This window comes from Pelecanus crispus, chromosome 1, assembly GCF_030463565.1.
Source record: "Pelecanus crispus isolate bPelCri1 chromosome 1, bPelCri1.pri, whole genome shotgun sequence".
NCBI lineage: Eukaryota > Metazoa > Chordata > Aves > Pelecaniformes > Pelecanidae > Pelecanus > Pelecanus crispus.
The window spans coordinates 179,429,687-179,450,736 of NC_134643.1; the positions used below are offsets into that span (position 1 = coordinate 179,429,687).

Consider the following 21,050-nt stretch of genomic DNA (forward strand, 5'->3'; position numbering starts at 1 on the left):
AGTAGAACTCATGAATAACTGAGCTGGCATGAACAAAATGCTTGGACTGATATTTAAGAAACTTTTTTTTTTTCTTTCAGCAAGAACAATCATATTATAAGCCATAAGGTACCATGCTATTTCTTCCCTTCCTCTTCCCACTCCCCGCCCCCAGCCCTACCCATCCCCACTCCCCCCACCCCCAAAAAAATTATAGAACTCATACGAAAAAAGAATAAAGACAGACGGGACTCTCAGAATTTATTACGATGATGTTTGAGATCTTCTCATTATATTATATTGTTTACATTTGGCATATTGTTCCTGAATATAGACAAGATATTTCTTCTTTGCCTGGAGAAGTATGAACTCCTACCATGTCCTGGGAAGCCAGGAGAGTACCCTAACCTTCAAGCTTGTTAAATATTCTAATATAGGTATCCTTCACTTTTTCCTGTTGCTGTTTGTTTTATTATAAGCTCCTTAAATATGGAGGTAGCAAAATAAGAATTCTTCTGTAACCTGAGGAAACATCTGGGTCGCTAGACTTTGCTCCAAAAAATACGTTTGTTTTTTTATTGTGAGAGGTAACAGTAGAAAAAAAATGAGATCACTCCATGCTTCTATATATTTTCTTGCACAAGGATAAGGCTTCATGGTTGGGAACTGGAAGAACTTGGTTCAGATCCTATAATGCAGAAGGAAGTAAACACAGATTTACCACCTTCTAAGTAAATGCTGAAGGTACTGGATAAAAGATGACTGCCTGTCCTCTCTGTTCCCATTAGAAGTCAAGGTCCAAATGTGCAAATATTCTCTGCTTAATTGAAACTTTATTTTTTTGACAAATAGTTGTTTCCCCAAAAAATTACCCAGACCAGTGGAAATAACCTTTTAGTGTCTAGAAAAGTAAATAATCCCAAGTACTGTGGCCTGACGCTACACGCCTTAAAAGAGAAACTTCTTCATGTTTAACTAATGAAAACCCATTCAAATCAGAACGACTTACCTATGCATTCAAGACTTTGCAGTGCAGTGCTTTGTGGAGAGACAGTTATATTTAATTCACGATTGCTGCATTGCTTGCCAGCAACTTCAACATTGCATGTCTTAATCTTCAAAGTACAGTTCTTCAAGAGAGACTGTGTTCACAGAATTATTAGAAGCAGATTGCTTAATATACTTATTTGCATATACTTATTTTGCATGTATGTATAGTGCTGCCCATCGTTTTCATAGTCCTGTGGATTAATACATGTATGAAGTCAATGTGCATAGGAATAATAAATTACTGCATCAAAATAAAAGGACATCATTTACCAGAGTTGATGGTTTAGCTTAGTGGTTGAAAGAGGTGTTTTGTTTTCTGGTATGGGGTTTTTTGGTTTGGGGGTTTTTTTTTGGTAGGTTGTGTTCTGGTAGCAGAACATTGATAGTTTGTGGTCTTAAAAAGGTGGATACCTCAGATTATAAATGTGAATGATTTTAAGCATGTTTGTAAGCCTCTTACCCAATTTGCCTTATAGCTGTATTTACTTCTTACATATTCTGACTTTTGAGCATTAAAGAAAATAAGTCTGGTAATACATTTGATCTTTCTGCAAGTCTCATTGCAGTCAGGCTGACACACATAGAGTTAATAAATAATCCTTGGTTTCTGTTGCAGCTGTGGTAAACTTAGTTAACTCCTGGCATTTTACCTAAGGATGTAAATTGTGCTTCTTTTACTAGTGTTTTGTGGAAATAGTGAACTGAGCCTTTTGATACCTCCATAGTAATGCTTCCTCTGTAAATATTTCCCAACACTTGTTTGTATGTATCTTTGGGAGAAGAATGTATTGAAAGTATTCTAGGGGAAAAAAATTCCCTTGGTATTTCCTTTCATTTTGATGTGAACAGAAGCAGTATTTGAATTTTATCTTGTGTTCAGATCTTTAATCCTTATTTTGTATTACTAGAGATATCACTGTCAAAACCTAATAATTTAATTATAAAATATACTAAACAGGTGACCGAATGAATTTCACAGGAGCTGCTAGACCGATTTCTCCAGCAGGAAAATCAGACATGTCATCAAAACATAGAGCTGACTGCAGGTCACCCAAGCTTGATGTGCGAATGAATAGAGCTGCTGCTGACCAGAAGAAACCCAGGAATACAGAAGGCTTATCTGCCAGTGAGTCTCTTATGCTGAAATCAGATGCCGCAAAATTGCGGTCAGACTCTCACAGCAGGTCTTTGTCTCCAAATCATAACACTTTGCAAACACTAAAAACCGATGGAAGAACAACTACCGGTCTGAGAGCTGAATCTCCAGGGCCAGGAACCCGGTCGTCTTCTCCAAAGACAAAGACACTTACAGCTGTTAGATCTGGTGCTAGTTCTCCACGATCCTCATCACCCCATGACAAAACTCTACCTCAGAAAGCTTCATCCCCTGTAAAAACAAAGCTTGATCCTCCTCGAGAACGCTCCAAATCGGATTCTTACACATTAGATCCAGACACCCTTCGCAAAAAGAAAGTACCACTAACAGAACCCTTAAGGGGGAGATCCACTTCACCCAAACCCAAAATTATTGCAAAAGATGGAAAACCTGTTACAGAAACTGAAAATAGAGCTCCTTCCCCTCATGTCGTACAAGAAAATCTTCACAGTGAGGTTGTTGAAGTATGTACTTCAAGTACTTTAAAGACTAACAGCATTACAGATAGCACCTGTGAAGACAACACAGAATTCAGAAGTCTGGACGATGGTTCTAATAAAGTTCATTTCAGCATAGGAAAAGCACCACTGAAAGATGAGCAAGACATGAGAGCATCTCCAAAAGTGAGCCGTAAATGTGCTGGTAGGCACACAAGACCCAAAAAGGAAAAATCCAGCTTTCTTTTCAAAGGAGATGGCTCCAAACCTGTAGAGCCTGCCAAGCAAGCGATGTCACCTTCCGTTGCAGAATGTGCTAGAGCTGTGTTTGCTGCATTTCTTTGGCATGAAGGAATAGTTCATGATGCTATGGCTTGTTCATCTTTTTTGAAGTTTAATCCAGAACTGTCCAAAGAGCATGCACCAATACGAAGCAGTCTTACTCAACAACCTGCAGAGGAAAAAGAAACCAAGTTGAAAAATAGACATTCATTGGAAATATCATCTGCTCTTAACATGTTCAACATCTCACCTCATGGACCAGATATATCTAAAATGGGTAGCATCAATAAAAACAAAGTCCTCTCAATGTTAAAAGAACCACCTCTGCATGAAAAGTGTGAGGATGGAAAAACTGAAACTACCTCCTTTGAAACATCCAGTCATCACACGATGAAATCCAAGTCTCCTCTTCCGTTAACACTGCAGCACTTGGTAGCTTTCTGGGAAGATATTTCTTTAGCAACTATTAAAGCAGCTTCCCAAAACATGATTTTTCCAAGTCCTGGTTCTTGTGCAGTGTTAAAGAAGAAGGAAAGTGACAAAGATAACAAGAAAACCAAAAAAGAGAAAAAGAAAAAAGAAAAGGTTGAGACTAGGCCAAGGGGGAATCTTTTTGGTGAGATGGCTCAGCTTGCCGTGGGAGGACCTGAAAAAGACACCATCTGTGAGTTGTGTGGGGAATCCCATCCATATCCAGTGACTTACCACATGAGACAAGCTCATCCAGGTAAGATTACATATTTTTTAAATTCCTGTGTCCATCTGTAAAATATATTGCGCACACGCATTTTGGTATTAGTTACTGTTACAAAAATATGTCAGGCTGTCTTGTTGAACCATTTAATGCAGTTCACCATATAAGCTAAATTAAAACTTACTTACAAAATATTTACAAGCTTGTGTAAGTAGATTTAAGTAGTTATGGATCTGAGCTTTCAAAGACGCTGAAGAAAGTTGTTTGAAACAAGGCCAAAACTGAGCTGACTTACAGTAGCTCTTCAGAAACATGCCATTTGTTGCACTTTAGAACTTGAAACTGCTGAGAAAATTGGAAATAAAATTAAAACTATGAGATTGGTTAATTAGAGCTTCTATGTTGCCCAAAGTTTTCTATTACTATTCCACTGTGAATGGTAGAGAACTTTTATTTATCTGCTGTATCAGCACTGGGTATCAGTGACTAATTTTTTTGGTTTCAAATGTATCCTTAAAAAAAAAAAAAATTCCAGTTCGAGTCTCTAGACAACTTGTATTGTAAAACACAACCCAAGTCTGCTATTTTGTCTCTTTATATGGGTCCCTGAATTTTTTCAGGAGTTTGTTTAATTTTAGGAAAATGAGTTAAATCAGCAGTAGCTAGGCATTATCTTAGCTAGTCGACTAAGTTCAAAAGATACATAAGTTGTGTTTTCTTTAGAAAAGGGATCACTAATAGAAGGTATTAGCTACAGTATAGCTAGTAATAAGTAGCCTTGTTAGAGAGAAAATGATTTCTGTGTTTTCTAGCTTGTAACCATAACTAATTACTTTGCTAGTTAGTGAAGTTCAGGCTGATGTTGTATGCACTCATTTTAGTACTGTATGCGAAGTTAAAGCAAAGTTAAGGAGCTGCTTTATTCATCAGTTATCAATGCCCTGAATCCTTCTGAGAAACAGTAATCAGCAAAAGGATGCACTTCATTCCCTTTTAAGCTTTGTTAGACGGGGTAGGTTTTTTGTTCGTTAAATTATAGATAATGTTGGCTAACACATAATACTGACCTTACCATGACTTAGCTGTCTGAATAGGGAGCTGTTGATGCGTTGGACAAGTTCATAATAAAAACTTGAAAACTACAGTGCACTTGGATTCTTTGGATACTGCTGGGACACATGGACATGCACCTTGTTTTTTAATCAGTTCAGAGATACAGAAAAGGAGAAAATTAGGCCAGGAAAAGACAAGTGTCTTCCCCCTCTCCATCCCTCTTTTACAGTAATAAATAATATAGTAACAGCCCTTCTTTTGAAATAACTTTTTTCATCTTTTTCCCTGATGTAGGTTGTGGCCGTTACGCAGGTGGCCAAGGTTATAATAGCATTGGGCATTTTTGTGGAGGATGGGCTGGTAATTGTGGCGATGGTGGTATTGGAGGAAGCACTTGGTATCTGGTTTGTGATCGATGCAGAGAAAAATATCTCCGTGAAAAGCAAGCAGCAGCAAGAGAGAAGGTATTTTCATCTGTTTCTTATATGTTTAGCGCTCTATCTGCTTAATAGTACTGTGTTCACAACTTGAAAATAAGGTAGGGCCAGTTTAAAAAAACCTTGCACTTTCAGAATTTTGGAAGGTCTTAGAATATCCACTTATGTCATTGATAGGTTTAAAATAATAAGACAGAAACTTTGCTGATAACTTCGGACCAGATTTCTTTCCTTCAGATGGTCGTGTTTTCAAATTCGTAAAGTCATTTTATTTTCTATCCCAATACAACTGCAGCATAGGATGTGGTACCTAATTTTTTAGAAGTATGTGTCTATTTATTTATTTAATTTTGAATTCTGTTTTGTTTGTTTACTGAAATAGGAGTATTGTTTTAACTTTGTATGTTTCTAGTTTCTTTAATGATCTTAATCATCCAGATTGTTGGATACAGATGCCAAACACTGGGTAAACTAGAGCAATTTTTAATGGGAATAGTATGAAAGGTGGTGGTCTTATATTGGTCTTCCATGACCAATTTCAAATTCTTGCTTGAAGTATACGAATATGTTGAGCTTTTAAGATAAGCAGAACAATGCTAATTTAACTTTATTTTTGTTTAAATTTGTTGAAACTTTTTGCACACATAATTCATCCTGAGGCAACTACCAAAACTTTCAGCTGTTTATTAAAAGTTTGCAAAGTTACAAAAATAATAAAGTGCCATTTTGTAATAGAAAACATAACAGGAAGAATCGAGCAACTTTAGTATACGTGACACTGTCAGCTTTTCCTGTGATGAAGTATAACTTAAATGTACCTTTTTTTTAAATTTCTTTAGATTAAACAGTCTAGGAGAAAACCAATGCAAGTTAAGACTCCTCGTGCCTTGCCAACTATGGAAGCTCATCAAGTGATTAAAGCCAATGCACTGTACTTACTGTCGCTGAGTAGTGCTGCTGAGCCCAGTATCCTCTGCTATCACCCTGCAAAAGCATTCCAGTCTCAACTTCCTAGTGTCAAAGAAGGAATTTCTGAAGACTTTCCCATTAAAATGCCATGTCTCTATCTACAGACTTTAGCAAGGTAATTAAAGGAAGTTTATGAATATTGATTTTAATACTCATCTATTTATAGTGTTGGATAAAAATGTGTGTATAAACTAAACTAAAACTTAATAGGAAAATACATATTTTCCTAATTCTTTATGATCTTTGTTCTTCTTTCTTTTCCATTTCCATGATCTTGTTCAATTTCTTAGATTGTATTTGCTCTAAGGGTGAAATATACCCTGAGTAGCTTTTGGATGCTAAATATTTTTTAGCAACAGTTTAGTTTCTGTCCAAAGAATTTAGAATTTCCTGAAGAGTTTAACTTAGTATATTAGTAGCAGACATATGTGCTACTTCTCTGTCTTCACAGTTAAAAATAATAAGAAGGAAACCAGAAGACTTGTGCTTGCTTGGTATTTCTAAGTAAATTTCACTGTAGTATCTCATGTTTATGATGGATAGACAATTGGGCCTAAAATATGTCATGAATGCAGGTTTGCGAATCCTGCTGATTATGTCAATTTACTATGAATGAGTGACTTTACACAGTTTGATCTAGTAACAGTTAGAATTTACTTGTAGCAAATCGCAGAATTTGATTATAATATTTTTAATAGCACTCAATCATGAATTATTAATAAAGTGATTAGACAAAATTGATCAAAACAGTGACTTAGTTACAGATTCGAAGATGGCAAGGTTCACTCTATTACTACATGGAAGCACATAAGGGAAAATTAAATCACACTGAGTTGGAATGATTCATAAAGGGATTGCGTATATAGGGAATAAGGAGGACCCTCCTGTTGAGTCACAAAGTTTAGAATAGACCCCCTTGCTTTCTAAACTTCTCAGAGAGGAGCCGAGGTGCGGCTAGGTCTAATTTTAGTCTCAGACTTGGTCAATGGTTTATATGAATAAGGATAATATATATACGTATATCTAGTACATAGAAGAAGTGTATAAAGGAAATTGGGTTACCGGGGGGGGGGGGGGGAGAGAGGGAGAAATCGTATGTAGGGGATACAGAAACCCTCCTGTTGAGTCACGAGGTTCAGAATGGACCCCCTTGCTTTCTAAACTTCTTCTCAGAGAGGAGCCTAGGTGTGGCTGGCCCCACTCTTAGTCTCAGACTTGGTCAATGGCTTATGAGAGTAATGCTATAAGAATAATACAGCAGTATAAGACTCCCTTTGAAATTAAATCATAAATCTACAGACTACTTAAATTGATTCATGCATGCACGCTCACAAATATGAATGCATATATGAAAATGGTATACCTGTTAAAAATTCCCCTCGAGTTTAGTGAAATACTGACATCTAATGCCTTGGCATTTCTCAACGGGCAAGAGTAGAGCCTCAAGGAATGAAGAATTTCAGCCCAGGCTCTGTTGTTGATCTTCAGCAATGGAGTTCTGGTTGCAGCAGACTTTCGGAGTCTGCTAGTTTCACTGACTCTGAGAGGTGTTTTGATCAGAGGGAGATGCTGGTGCAGCCCATGGCAGTCCAAGAGAGCTCAAAGGGCCTCACTTGTTTATAGAGATGTGAGATGATTGACTTTAATCACCGGTAAATTTCCATCCGAGCCGCAATTTGGGCCGGTAGTTGCTGGATTTCCAGCAATGATGATACCACTGTTTCAAGGCTGTCGGGGTAGCTGTTTATTCTTGCTCCCCTCGTTAGCCATAATACAAAGATTTTGATAAGGACAGGGCTGCTCTCTGCTTCAGCCATGTAGGAGTTTCTAGTACAATTAAGGGGTGCTTAACTGACTAACTCGCTACACAAAAGCGGGGGCCTGGAATTCCTGAGATCATAAAGCTGTTGAAGAGAAAGAGGAATGGGGGGGGGGTGCACCACCACAAATGGAAATACCTAATGAAAACACTAAAAGATAGCAAAGGGTGATCCCTATTCCCTGTTGGTTGAAAATGCCATTGTATTTTCCACTAACACTTTTAAGTCATAACCAGCTTAAATGCATTAGGTGAGGAGTAAATGAATAGCATTGGCTGGCTAAATGTATTGGCAAAGGACTTGTGTGTGTGTGAGTTTTTCAGGAACTTGTAATCCTTAATCCTAATTTAAAAATCTAATTTGATGTAGGCATCATCATGAAAACTTTGTTGGGTACCAGGATGACAACCTCTTCCAGGATGAGATGAGGTACCTGCGCTCAACTTCAGTACCTGCACCGTACATCTCAGTTACTCCTGATGCAAGCCCTAATGTCTTTGAAGAGCCAGAGAGTAACATGAAATCTATGCCTCCAAGGTACTTCCTTGTAATTCTAGGTACTACATACAAATGCTAAAGCATTAGCATAACACCAATTTTTAAAAAAAAAAAAAAAAAAAAAGGAAAACATTGCTGTAGTTAAGTAGCTAACATATCAGATCAGCCCAGATCAATCTCCAAAATGGCAGCAAAAAAGCCAAAAACATATGAAGCTGTAGTTAGAAAAATATATTCAGTGAATCATAGCATATCAGGTATATTTTCAACAACTAGCAATGCAAGTTTGCAAATTGGATTTGAAACTTTTAACTGTAATGCAAACCTGTTGCTTCTGTCTAGAAAGGTCTTGGTTTTAAAACCTAAATATGAAAAAAGTTTGTTCAGAAATTGATAAGGTTTCTTAGCATACCTCAGGGAAATGTATCCATAGTTCTTACTCCAGGCCTGCTTATTTCCCTGGGGACACAAATACAATTTTTCCAGAATCCAGAACTGCAGAAGTGATCTAAAGAGCAATGGTCTGAGGACCACAGCTGTTGTGAACTCCTTGAAAATGTAGCTATTTTTTTCCCCTGTGTTTCTATTCTTTAACACAACTGACTGTAGTGCAGATTAACAGCCTTTTTGAAAGGAAGTGGCTGTTATCCTCCTTTCAGGATTTCATTCTGAAGGGAAGTTTGAACAGGAGGGAATTTCATTACCTTACATTTTTCAAAGCAAATGGTGCTGCTTCTTTCTGTGGGAAGTTAAAATGTCACTGAAGAAATGACAACTTAATGCTATCTAGAACCAAGAGTGCTAGACGGTTTCTGTCAGGTTAAGCCAGTTCCTTATCTCATTAGGTTTACTATGATCTAATCCAAGCAATTCCAGAATTTTTCGTTTTGGCAGGGAAAAAAAGGCTCTTATTGTTACTTAATAATAGTCCAGAATCAACTTAGATGCTCGGTGTTTTCAGATGTCAAACAGTGATTCCTCATATTATAATGAGGATGTAATGAAGAGAAAACTTGCTTTTAATCTGTTTTTATTTTAATCTGTTATATCTTTTACTGAGTGCAAAAACAGTTTATTGGAATACTACAATCTACAATGTAGTCTTTTCAGAAATAGAACTTTTCTAACAAAACTCCTTAAGAGTGCATCGTATTGGTATATTCCTTTATTAAAACTGGACACCATGGTCTCCTGAGGCCTATAGGGACAGCATAAGCTGGGAGTTCTTCTGCAGACTGTAAGAAGTCCACTGAAGGTAAGGAGTAAAACATGTCAGAGGCGAAGCTGTAGCAATTAGGCTTTAAGGCTAATGATGTTAGAAACTTTTACTTCACATAGAGTTCTAAATTTCAGTTGGCTTGCATATTAAAAATTCACTCCATAGATGTTTTCACATGCATTCTCGGGGCAAATTTGGTCTGAAACTTCAATTCAGGCATGATCTGAATGTTTGTGTTCTCTCAAAAATACCTAAATTTTTGGAACTTACCATGTACATCATTACATTTGTTTATAAAGTTCTTGCATGCTTCTTCACCACGTGTAATTCTAATACGTGTTCCTTCTTTTCCAGCATTTAAACAGTTATTAGGTACATAAGACAAACTTCCATGCAGTAGTAACATTGTCATTATGAAAAGCATGTGTCTTTATTTACTATTTATGTGTAATTCAAGTATACTCTATATATTTGTTGATGGGTCTATAACTTCACTGATTTCTTTGTAGTTTGGAAACCAGTCCAATAACAGATACAGATCTTGCGAAGCGTACAGTCTTTCAAAGATCTTATTCAGTTGTTGCATCAGAATATGACAAACAGCACTCAATTTTGCCAGCACGTGTAAAGGCGATCCCCAGGAGACGAGTCAACAGTGGAGATGCAGGTAAGAGCACAGACATCAGAGGCAGTGAAAAAATATTCAAGGATATGGCATTGGATTTGCAGTTGTTCTTGGAAACTGCAGACAAATACAATTTTTATAATTACATGTAATGGCTTTTTTTTTCTATTTATTAGTAAAAATTAGCTGTTTGTTAATCCGCACAGGATTAGTTCAACAGCTCAGAAATTACTGCGGTTCTGAAATTTGTGGTGCATCTTCTGTGCTTGATTTAAAAGTTAAAGTGGTATTTGCTTTCTCAGTTGAAGCATAGTTTTTCCATATTGCTTTTTTTTAATGCATTTTTCTCATAGAAAAAATGAAGAAAAATATCAATTCTAAAATTGCTCTATTGCTTTTTATTTTTACTGTGGCTATAAAATTAAAATGCACAAAGAATCTAATGTATGCGTATTTTTATGCTTTTGAATAGAAGTGGGGTCCTCTCTCCTGAGACATCCATCTCCTGAACTTTCTCGGTTAATCTCCGCCCACAGCTCTCTTTCCAAAGGAGAGAGAAATTTCCAGTGGCCAGTATTGGCATTTGTAATCCAGCATCATGATCTGGAAGGACTTGAAATAGCAATGAAACAAGCCTTACGGAAATCTGCTTGCCGAGTCTTTGCCATGGAGGTATAATGTACTAATGGATCTTCTATGATTCACATAAGACATTTGTAAATTCTGCCTCAGAATTTTTTTAAAGAATTTTTATATAGATTAAAAAACAGAAAATAAATTACTTTGTGCAGTAAACTTATTCTAAAAGTTCACTTGTGTTACTAACTCTGAGTTATGAATATAAAAGTATCACCTGTAAACCTCCTTCAGTAGTTTGTCTGTTGTGTAGAAAATCTCTGAAAAGTATATTAAGGCTGCAAAAATCAATTATATAAATACTGTTTTCTCCTCATTTGCTCAGCATCTTCCTGGTCTTACTTGCCATTCCTTTTTCAAATACTTTTTCAAAGTATTCTTCCTTTTAGAATTGTTTTGGTGCTGGTAATATCTAGATATTTCACAACTTCCTCCCAAGATGGGTGAATGCTACCCCTGTTATGTAGATAGTGAATGGGTGACCAAAAGATCCATTAAAGATTAATTGCTTCCAATAAAAACTGCAAGAAGTATCCTCATTAAGGCCATTTTTTTTTTATTTCAGCCAAGCTTTAGCAAAGTTGAACTTGCATACAGCATGGGTATTTTTCAAGTATTTGCAACTTGTGAAAATATAGGTGGATTTTCTCAGATAAAGTAAAAAACACACCTCTAGTGTTAAGCACCACCTGTCAAATTTCCAAACATCAATATGCAGAAGTATTGCAGCTTTTAAAAGAATATAAGAACATTATGGTTTTTAAAACCACTTTTTTCCCCAGTATGTTGATTTTTTTTTTCTTTTTTTTTTAAATGGTTGAATTGTTTTAATTCAGTCAATGGCAGGGACCAAACAAGGAAACTAAATCTTAGCCTACAGAGTTGTAAATTAAATCATCCTGTAACAATCTCTGAAAATACATAAGAACTTTGCTTTTTCATCCTTAAAGCTTTTTTCAAAGAAGTTATTTTTGTGTATGGTGTTTGTGAATTACTTTGCTATGTCCCCTGTAATATAGTTGTAATTTTAATAAACTGTTTTAGCTACAGAGCAATGTGTCTTACTTGAAGACCTCTGCATTATTACTTGTCTGTCCAAAAGCATCAGTGCACCTTCTTAGAAAAATGGTTTAAGAAATGGTTTTACTCCAGGTTTGCTTAACCGATTGGTAACTCCTTGTGTGTATTTTACTTTAGGCTTTCAACTGGCTTCTTTGTAATGTCATTCAAACAACTTCTCTTCATGATATTTTATGGCATTTTGTGGCTTCCCTGACTCCTGCACCTGTAGAGCCTGAAGAAGAGGAGGATGAAGAAAATAAATCAAATAAAGAAAATGCAGAACAAGTGAGGTTCAGCATTCCTTTTGTAAATACAGTCTCTCTGCTGATTTTGTAGTAAATTTAGAAATATTTTTATTATGTTTTAAAAAACAAAACAAAACAAAAACCACCTTAATCCTCTCCCTGTGAAACAGAACCTTAATTATGGAATGAAAATTCTCAGTCTTAACTCTTGAACTCTTTTGATAGTCATAGATTAATTTTTCTTCTAAAATTGCCAAATTTTGTGTGATGATGAACTGCAGTCTTTTAATGCATTGTTTTTGTGAGTATTCATGGGAAAGAAGAAAAAAAAGCACAAGCATATTGCTAATCCAGTAACAAAAAAAATTGCTGTTTGCTTTTTATTCTTCCTTCCCCCCCAAAAAAAAGAAGAGAGAAAAAAGAAAATATTTTCCAGAGAGGCTTTGTTGTTCAGTCTGCTGTCTTTCAGTGCTTTAAGAAAAGTCTATAGCTAATTCTGAAAATCTATAGTTAATTTAAGTAACTTTTAATATTAAAAAATTATATATAATTATGTATACACTAGACAGTTAATTTTAGTGAGTTAAGAAAAATCTATAGTAAGTTCTGAAAATGTAGCATGTAAAATGGTATAGTCTAACATATCACTCTTCCAAAAGGTATCTTCATACAGTCCTTCTAGATTTAGCTCTGATTGAAAACATTATCATGTCCACGATGAATAGCTCAAGAAATCATGCTGGTGCTGCTAGTAAGCCAGGGTAATTTTTATCACTTCAACTCTAATCCAGCTTTGAAATGGAAAGTTCTGAAACAAGTCTTTTCAGCATTGCAGCCCTGGTACATTGCTACAGTTGTTTACAAAGCAACTGTAGTCTTGTCCTAAATTTTGTGGGACAAGCATATTATTTATTTTTATTTTATTTTTTGTGGGATATCAACTTTTCCACATTACTGTATCAACATGCAGATTTATAATTCTACTTATTTTCAAGTGTGCCGTATTCTTGTATGTATACATTAAAGCCGATTTGCAGTAGCTCTGTGTATTATGTTCTGAATGTTGTTTCTGTGCTTGGCTCTAACGATTTTCTGCCTTGTAATAATTTTAACTGCTACATCAAAAGCACTGCTAGAGTGAGGGAAATGTTTTCTCACTGGTCCATATGCCGGTCAGCCTCCAAACTAATAACCTTTACCATATAAAAGAAAAAACAAATATTGTTCTAGCTGTAGTTTGGATAATACTGGCTGAAAGATAAAGATTAGAAAGGAATGTTAAAATATGTCACTTCTGGTCTGGTGGGAATGCTTCTTCTCTTTTGGCATAATGAAAGGGGGACTTAAAAAAATTCCCCTTGGTCACTTGGCTAGGATGAATAATTTTATGGCATACAAGAAACTCGCAATAGTTTTCAGCTAATTTTTAAATATCACTCAGGTGATATGTATTCAAATCTTCCTTCAGTAGTCTGATCATATGATAAAAATACCCATTTAAATATATGTACACAATCTAATAAATCCAAGGCAGTTTGGTGCTTTTCCACTACTGGGATTCATTTCCTTATGTGAAATATTTTTACATATTCTTTTAATATACTGGGAGAGGGTGAGAAATCCCAGTGATGATTTCTGTAGAAATGGGGGATGGGGATCTAGAACCATATATGGTTTAATGCATAAGATGTAGGTTCAAGGGCAGTGTCCTTGCTAAAGCAAAACGAAATGCAAGAATTGCGAAGCTGCGGAGTAGACAGAGGGGAGCAGGATGCTATCTGTGGAGATAGGATCCTTGGGGGGAAGGGAAATACCTAGGCTTTGAACTTTTTCTGAATAATTGATTATATTTAGCGTAGAGTTCAATCTCATGCTTCCTACTTCATATGCTAAGTACACTTTATGCCCTCAAGGAAAATACAGAGAAATGTCTGGTTTGATGATTTTTGTCTAGGTAACCAGGTGCCTAAAATTAATTTCAAATAAGACCATAACATTTCTAGGCAACCAAGCAGTTGAGATCCGTGGGAAATCTACTTGCAAGAATATACATAGACAATTTAATGTGTTTAAAATTGTAAGCTTGAATCTGGCTTGGGATGTCAGTACACTGGGGGCATGCAGTTGGGTTCAAGCAGGATCAGATTTTCTTTTAAAAACAAAGCGGGTTTAGAAGGCAGAGGAAACAGTTTGCATCCTTCGTAGGTCAGTCTTTCCCTGCCTTCTGAAATAGGGTATCACAGTCAGTACCCCCTCCTCTGTCTCTGCTACTCTTCCCATACACACCTTGCTGGCCCCCACCCTCTTTGGTCCTCTGCCACTGCCTTCCTACCCACTGCCCAGTGGAACTTGGCTCCCAGTGCACAGCTCTTCTGATACTGACACACTTTAATCATTTTCACAGCTCTAATGAAATAAAGCAGCTGATAACCATAGCTTAATTAGCAAGTTTGCTGTGATTGGGTTTAGCTGCTCAAAGAATTTATTATTAACAGCTGGAATATGTTAATTTTTCTAGAGGGTTTTTTTGGTTTTGTTAAGTTACTGCAATGTAATGTTTCACATTTTTAAATCGTGAGACATATCTGGTAGTATACTTGGTGTTCATGTATAACTTGCTATTGTAAAAATTCTCTGACGGGAACTGCTTTGAAGTTGACATTCATTATAGGATTGTTGCAGTTACTCTTAAACCAAAAATCATAAACATTTTTATTTCTATTTATTTAACCTTTTTGTCTGAAAGCCTGTTAACAACACACAAATTGCTTTACATCTTAGGAGAAAGACACGAGAGTGTGTGAACATCCTCTGTCAGATATAGTGATTGCTGGTGAAGCAGCTCACCCGTTACCCCACACTTTTCATCGCCTCCTCCAGACAATCTCTGACCTTATGATGTCTCTTCCCAGTGGTAGTGCATTACAGCAAATGGCCTTAAGGTAAGCACAAATGAAGAAAATTCTTAGAAGTCTGAAAACATTGTAATATTATAGATTAAAATGTTTTGCAATGTAGAGAGGAAGTTTGAAACAACTTTATGTGCCTGTGTGAAAAGGAGCATGCGTATCCTTATGCATAGGAAAGATACATGTAAAGCATGTATATGTGTGTTTATACATATAAATACTAGTATAAAAGACTTTTTAGAGAAAAATGTGTTTCCTCTTAGTTCTGTACTGTATCCACTATGAAAAAAATACATATTATTGAATAATATGGTAGTATCTCTGTGTATGTGCATGGTAGTGTAATAGCTTTTGCTCAGAAGTCTGTCATCTGAATAGTATGCTTTAACTGTTTGAATTTTTTCCTCTGTATCCGTCTCAAAGATGCAAATTGAATAACAATAGCAACCCTATTCACTGTTAAAATTCTAAGTAAAGTTTACTCCTGCCTTCCTCAAAAAGACGCATAGAAACACTTAAGATCCTGCAAAAATTTGAAGTTAAAGGTTTATAGATTTGGAGGAGCAAAAATGCTATTAATAGCTTTGCTGATAGGTTATGTATTTTAAACAGTATTCAGAATTTCAGAATCCACTGTGTTTTCAGGTGCTGGAGTCTCAAATTCAAACAATCTGATCACCAATTCCTGCACCAGAGCAATGTTTTTCATCATATCAACAATATTTTGTCTAAATCTGATGATGGAGATAGTGAAGAGAGTTTTAGTATCAGTATTCAGTCTGGTTTTGAGGTCATGAATCAGGCAAGTATTACACCTCTCTCTAAAAGCAGTTCTCAATTGTGAACAGCCTGTACTTCCTATAATCATTCTGTTTGAATTAAAACATCTTTTATTGCAGTGTCGTATCTCCTTGGATGTCTCAGTTTGGGATCTTGTCTCATATTTAGCTTTAGAGGTTCAAATATTGCCCCTTAGCCTGTATATCACTCAAACCTGAATTTTGGAGCAGTGCTTGTAAGTGCTTGTAAGTGCTTGTTTGCAGGTAAAGTGTTTGGGGATCTCTTACAGTTCATTTAGTTAATTAATTTGGTTCATTGAGTTAGTTCATTTTTTAAATACTGCATACTTCCAGTTTTTACTTGCTTATATCTTTTTTTCTTCTGTTATTCTGAAGAGCACAAATTAGTACCCCTAATGAATATCTTTAAAGTGTCTTCTTCCATTTGTTCCCTGTATTCTTCCATTTAGGTACTCACTAATATACTCTGCTGTTAGCTATTAATATTTCCTTTGGTTTAAAGGGCTGAATAATTTGAATGAATAAATGACAAATTTCTTTAATTCAGAAAGTGTATTCCTCAGACCAGATGTGTCTATATGATTTTAAAAATTTTAAATAATGCCTGTATTTGGGCTTGGTTTCAGATATTTCAAATGGTCTTATTCGTTTTCACAGGAACTGTGTATAGTGGTTTGTCTAAAAGACCTAACCAGCATTGTTGACATTAAAACATCAAGCCGACCTGCCATGATTGGTAGCTTAACAGATGGATCTACAGAAACATTCTGGGAGTCAGGAGATGAAGATAAAAACAAAACTAAAAACATCACCATTAACTGTGTAAAAGGAATCAATGCACGTTATGTGTGTGTTCATGTAGACAATTCCAGAGATCTTGGGGTAAGAGGAAAATTAAATTTAATGTCTCTCATTGAAGGTGCATAGTCAAAGTTGTATATATTCATCAATCAAGAACCACTGTTTCTTTGTCCAGTTCAGTTTGTAATTCTAATTCAGAAGCTCACATTTCAAAGTAAGGTTTCTAATTCCTGTGGTTTTGAAAGCAGTACCTAATATGATCAGACCAATTCAACTGAATTTGCAGTTTGCATGAACCTGAGACCAGGAAACTTAATTCTTAGTGGCACGTTCAAATAAAGAGGTTTCATAAAATCCAATCTATTTTCTAGACTTCTGACTACCACAAAGTACAACTGTCCACTGTGTCCCACCTCAAAATTTCTACCTTTTCACCTCAGTTTGTCTTATGTAGAGTAATAATACTTTGTAAAACACAGAATTGTTAAATACAGGGAAATTCTAACATTGTTAATTTAAGTGACTTGATCTATCATAATAATGCTGATAGGCCATACCTGAATATCTCAGAACTGTATCACCTTGCCAGCACGATACAACCTTTTCACTTACTACATTCCTGTTTATGGATCTGTACAGTAATGTTACAAATACATCTTCATTTCAACTACAGGGTTTCATAAATGGATGAAATTTATTTATTTTTTTGAGAGCTGTGCTTTGGAATTCTTTGTCCTTGGTTTTGATCACTTTTAAAATCTATTTTCATAATGAAACAACTTCTCTCTCTCTTATGTACATACTCTCTTAATATGAAAGAAATAGTCAAAATGGTCCTCAGTTGAAGTATTTTGTTCTTTTATTTTTACTTGTCTGTTGCAGAACAAAGTGACTTCAATGACCTTCCTAACTGGCAAGGCAGTAGAAGATCTCTGCAGAATAAAGCAGGTAAACATCATAACAGCTGACATTGAAAAATTGCTGTCATTTTTTGGCTGCATATAGCAGAGGTCCAACAAACTCTTTGGTTTCTTTTAGGGGTACTTATATCAGAATATACCTGAAATAACTGCATTAAGTAGTATTACATGTTGTTAGATACTCTGATGCCTGGCTTCTTAGTGTTGCACTGTCATTGCCTTTTATCTGCTTCACGGAATCATTTTTCATTAGAGAAATGCAGCTTAAGAGTGAGGAGAAGTAGAACACTGTGAGAAGGAGAAAAATTATTTACCCTCAACCCAGGTTTTTCTAGTTACATGACCTAATACATGTTTATAGCACACATTTTACCTTGCCATTTTAGTTCTCAGCTTCAGATAGCTGAAGACTTCTATCCAGAGACTCAAGTTCAGAATGGTATTCAATATTTGTACTTCTGTTGCTAACCCAAATGATAGAGGCATGGTTTTTACACAGAGAAGAATGTTTTGTATTTTGACACTGATGCAACCCATCAAAGACTTTCAAGGTTTCAAGCAGGCAGTTACCTTATTATTATTTGGATTATTGACAGTCAGTGGTAAAATTCTTCAAGAAACAGCATTGTCTTACTACAGAGGAATGGTTTGCTTTTCTCTACCTCTTATCCTCAGAGAGCATTTAAGGCAAAGAAACATCTCCAAAAGATGTTACAGTTCTGAAGAAACTAAACTTTGGTACAGCGGGCTTGTATTAAACAGTGAAGTGTGAATGTGCATATGTACAGAGACAGATACAAAGTTTGGGAGCGTATTGTCTGTGAGTCTGTATATGTAGATAGAAGATAGAGATGCACACACCCCCTTCTTCCTTGGAGAATTCTTTTTTTGTGAGAAGACTGACTTTGTATGTCTACCTATCCAGCTAAATAAAAGAAGGCTGCAGCAGAGCTCAGGCGCTGGACTTGTGATCATTCATACAGCATGTTGGCTCACTCCCTGGCTTTGTTTCTGCCTGCTCAAACGTAGCGCCCAGGGCTTTTTCCAGGGATGGTTTACTCCCAGAAGACAGGCAAGACTTGATTCAGCTTTGCTGCCTCCTTGCTGAACAGTCCTCTGACACTTCTCCAACGTGTTTTTTAATCTTCCAGCACACCAACGTACCACACCCTAACTCACGCACACCCTCTGTCTCTTGATGGTAAAAAAAAAAAAGTCAGTCTTGTCTGCTGCAGCACAGTTCAACGCAGACACTGAGAATTAGTGTAGAAATGGGAAAGAACAAATATTAGCTTGATTATAAATGAGTCTTTGGGACCTATGGATGGCTCACTTGGCTCAGGGCCAAGTGTAATTTAGGCCCACTCAAGTTTCTCTCAGCAACGGTGTAAGGCACTGCACCCTATCGGCTTTTATCTTCCAGTGGTGACATCACAGTTAAAATCATATAACATTAATTACATTCTTTTTTAAAACCATATTTATTTTAAAATAAACTTAATTTGATACAGTTCATCTGTCTTTTTTACAGTGAAGTCCTGCATCTCTTGATAAGGATATTAGACATTGAATTCCACAAAGTTAAGATTTCTTTTGCAGGGGTTTATGTGAATAGGGATGGAATAACTTAAATACTGATAATAGTGTGTTGTATTTTCAGATAAATTATGGTGGCTTTCTTTAAATTAAAATTAGTGAGCAAATATTAGTTCAAAGTGGTTTTTTGAATATGTAAACTATTGCTTAGAGGATAAAAGGGATAGATAGCCTGCTATTTTTAATAGGCTTTAAAGACAATAAATGGGTATATGTAATTTTTATTTGAGAATTTTTTTTATCTGAAATCATGAAGTTTAAGAGTTTTATAATTAAGCATGTTAGTCTTTCTGTTCAGAATGAAAATTTCATAACAAATACTGGATTAGTTCCAGTGATACATGATGGGTTTGTTTTAGAGGTAGGTGACTTTTTGTTTGATGTAATGTCAGCTCCCATCTTTATGTTCCTGTTTAATAGGTAGACTTGGATTCAAGACATATTGGCTGGGTAACAAGTGAACTTCCTGGGGGTGATAATCACATCATCAAAATTGAGTTGAAGGGTCCAGAGAACACACTAAGAGTTCGACAAGTGAAAATTCTTGGATGGAAAGATGGTGAAAGCATTAAAATAGCAGGCCAGATTTCTGCAAGTGTAGCTCAACAAAGAAACTGTGAATCTGAGACGCTGCGAGTATTCCGACTTATTACATCCCAGGTGGGATTTTAATGATGTGTTATATGGTGAAAGTTATAAATTGCAGACTTTCAGTGCTTTATGTTTTAATGTAAAATGTCACATCTGCACAAGTTTATCTTTGCGATATAAGCTATTTGTCACTGTCTTTCTTCCAGGTATTTGGAAAACTCATCTCCGGAGATGCTGAGCCAACCCCAGAACAAGAAGAAAAAGCACTATTGTCTTCCCCAGAAGGAGAAGAAAAAGTACACAATGTATTTATTTGTATTCTATCAATAATACTTTGCTGAAAAAATGATCCAGGATGTTTTTCAGTATTGTCCTGTGTCTTATGCTACATAATTTTCAGATCAAAACAGAAGTAAAATGTCACAATTGCTTATTTTTTAAAAAATTATCAATTTTTATTAGTAAATTATAATTGGAGCATATTCATTTAATGGAAACATCATAGCAATGGTGGCACAAATTATGCCGACAAGTACAGAATTACTTAACATCTGCAGTAATGGTCAACTTGAAAGTCCTTCATGCCTATTATCTTGTGCCTTAAGAGGGGCTCTGCTGATGTTTAGAGAAAAAGTATTAAGAAACTGCAGTAGTATCCTTTTACTAGTATACTCACCTGTCTTCCAGCAAGGATTACTTTAAGAAGTGTTCCTGAAAAGGTCACTGTATCTGGACTGTCATGTTTAATAGCCAAAACTGGACTGTCCTCAATGGAAGTAATTTCATTTTTCAGATGATATACGGTTTTCCTCTACCCAGTACCTTGTGGGAATAAGTTCCATGACTGAATTACTGATTTTTTTAAAAGTGTATTTTTCTCATGCCTGCTGTGTGGTAACTTAATTTTGTGTTCCCTGTTTCTTTTATTGTGAAATACATAAACTGAAAAGTATATTCCATGCACTGCTTCGCAAAGACTTAATCAGTGATTTTATTAAGCTACCTGAAGAGGCTGAATCTTGGATAATTATACTTCACTTGTTTTTCTTATTGATTATTTTATTTCATGCTCAAATTTCCTCTTATGAAGAGAAAGACAGTAAATACATCTAAGTGGTATTTAGTAACCATAGTTAAATTGATCTTGCTTATATATCTTATTTCTCTGTAACAAAAAGCTACAAACTTTTAGAACAAAGTTTGCTGGTATTCCATGTTAATTGCTACAGTAATTAGGAGATGTTCTTGAAACTCTTGATCTAATATTAAAT

General features: G+C 35.8%; 1 protein-coding gene across 9 annotated transcripts in view; it reads left to right on the forward strand.

The window, feature by feature from the left end:
• Nucleotides 1–21,050, forward strand: part of MYCBP2 (MYC binding protein 2) — a 211,490-nt gene that overhangs the window by 167,453 nt on the left and 22,987 nt on the right. For all 9 annotated transcript variants that reach the window (XM_075720658.1, XM_075720664.1, XM_075720685.1 and 6 more), the window contains 13 exons: nucleotides 1,988–3,631; nucleotides 4,946–5,115; nucleotides 5,928–6,172; nucleotides 8,247–8,414; nucleotides 10,104–10,261; nucleotides 10,692–10,891; nucleotides 12,053–12,202; nucleotides 14,944–15,104; nucleotides 15,717–15,873; nucleotides 16,529–16,753; nucleotides 17,555–17,620; nucleotides 19,609–19,848; nucleotides 19,986–20,084. In XM_075720658.1, coding sequence (XP_075576773.1) covers nucleotides 1,988–3,631; nucleotides 4,946–5,115; nucleotides 5,928–6,172; nucleotides 8,247–8,414; nucleotides 10,104–10,261; nucleotides 10,692–10,891; nucleotides 12,053–12,202; nucleotides 14,944–15,104; nucleotides 15,717–15,873; nucleotides 16,529–16,753; nucleotides 17,555–17,620; nucleotides 19,609–19,848; nucleotides 19,986–20,084 — 3,683 coding nt within the window. The remainder of the gene's footprint in view (nucleotides 1–1,987; nucleotides 3,632–4,945; nucleotides 5,116–5,927; nucleotides 6,173–8,246; nucleotides 8,415–10,103; nucleotides 10,262–10,691; nucleotides 10,892–12,052; nucleotides 12,203–14,943; nucleotides 15,105–15,716; nucleotides 15,874–16,528; nucleotides 16,754–17,554; nucleotides 17,621–19,608; nucleotides 19,849–19,985; nucleotides 20,085–21,050) is intronic.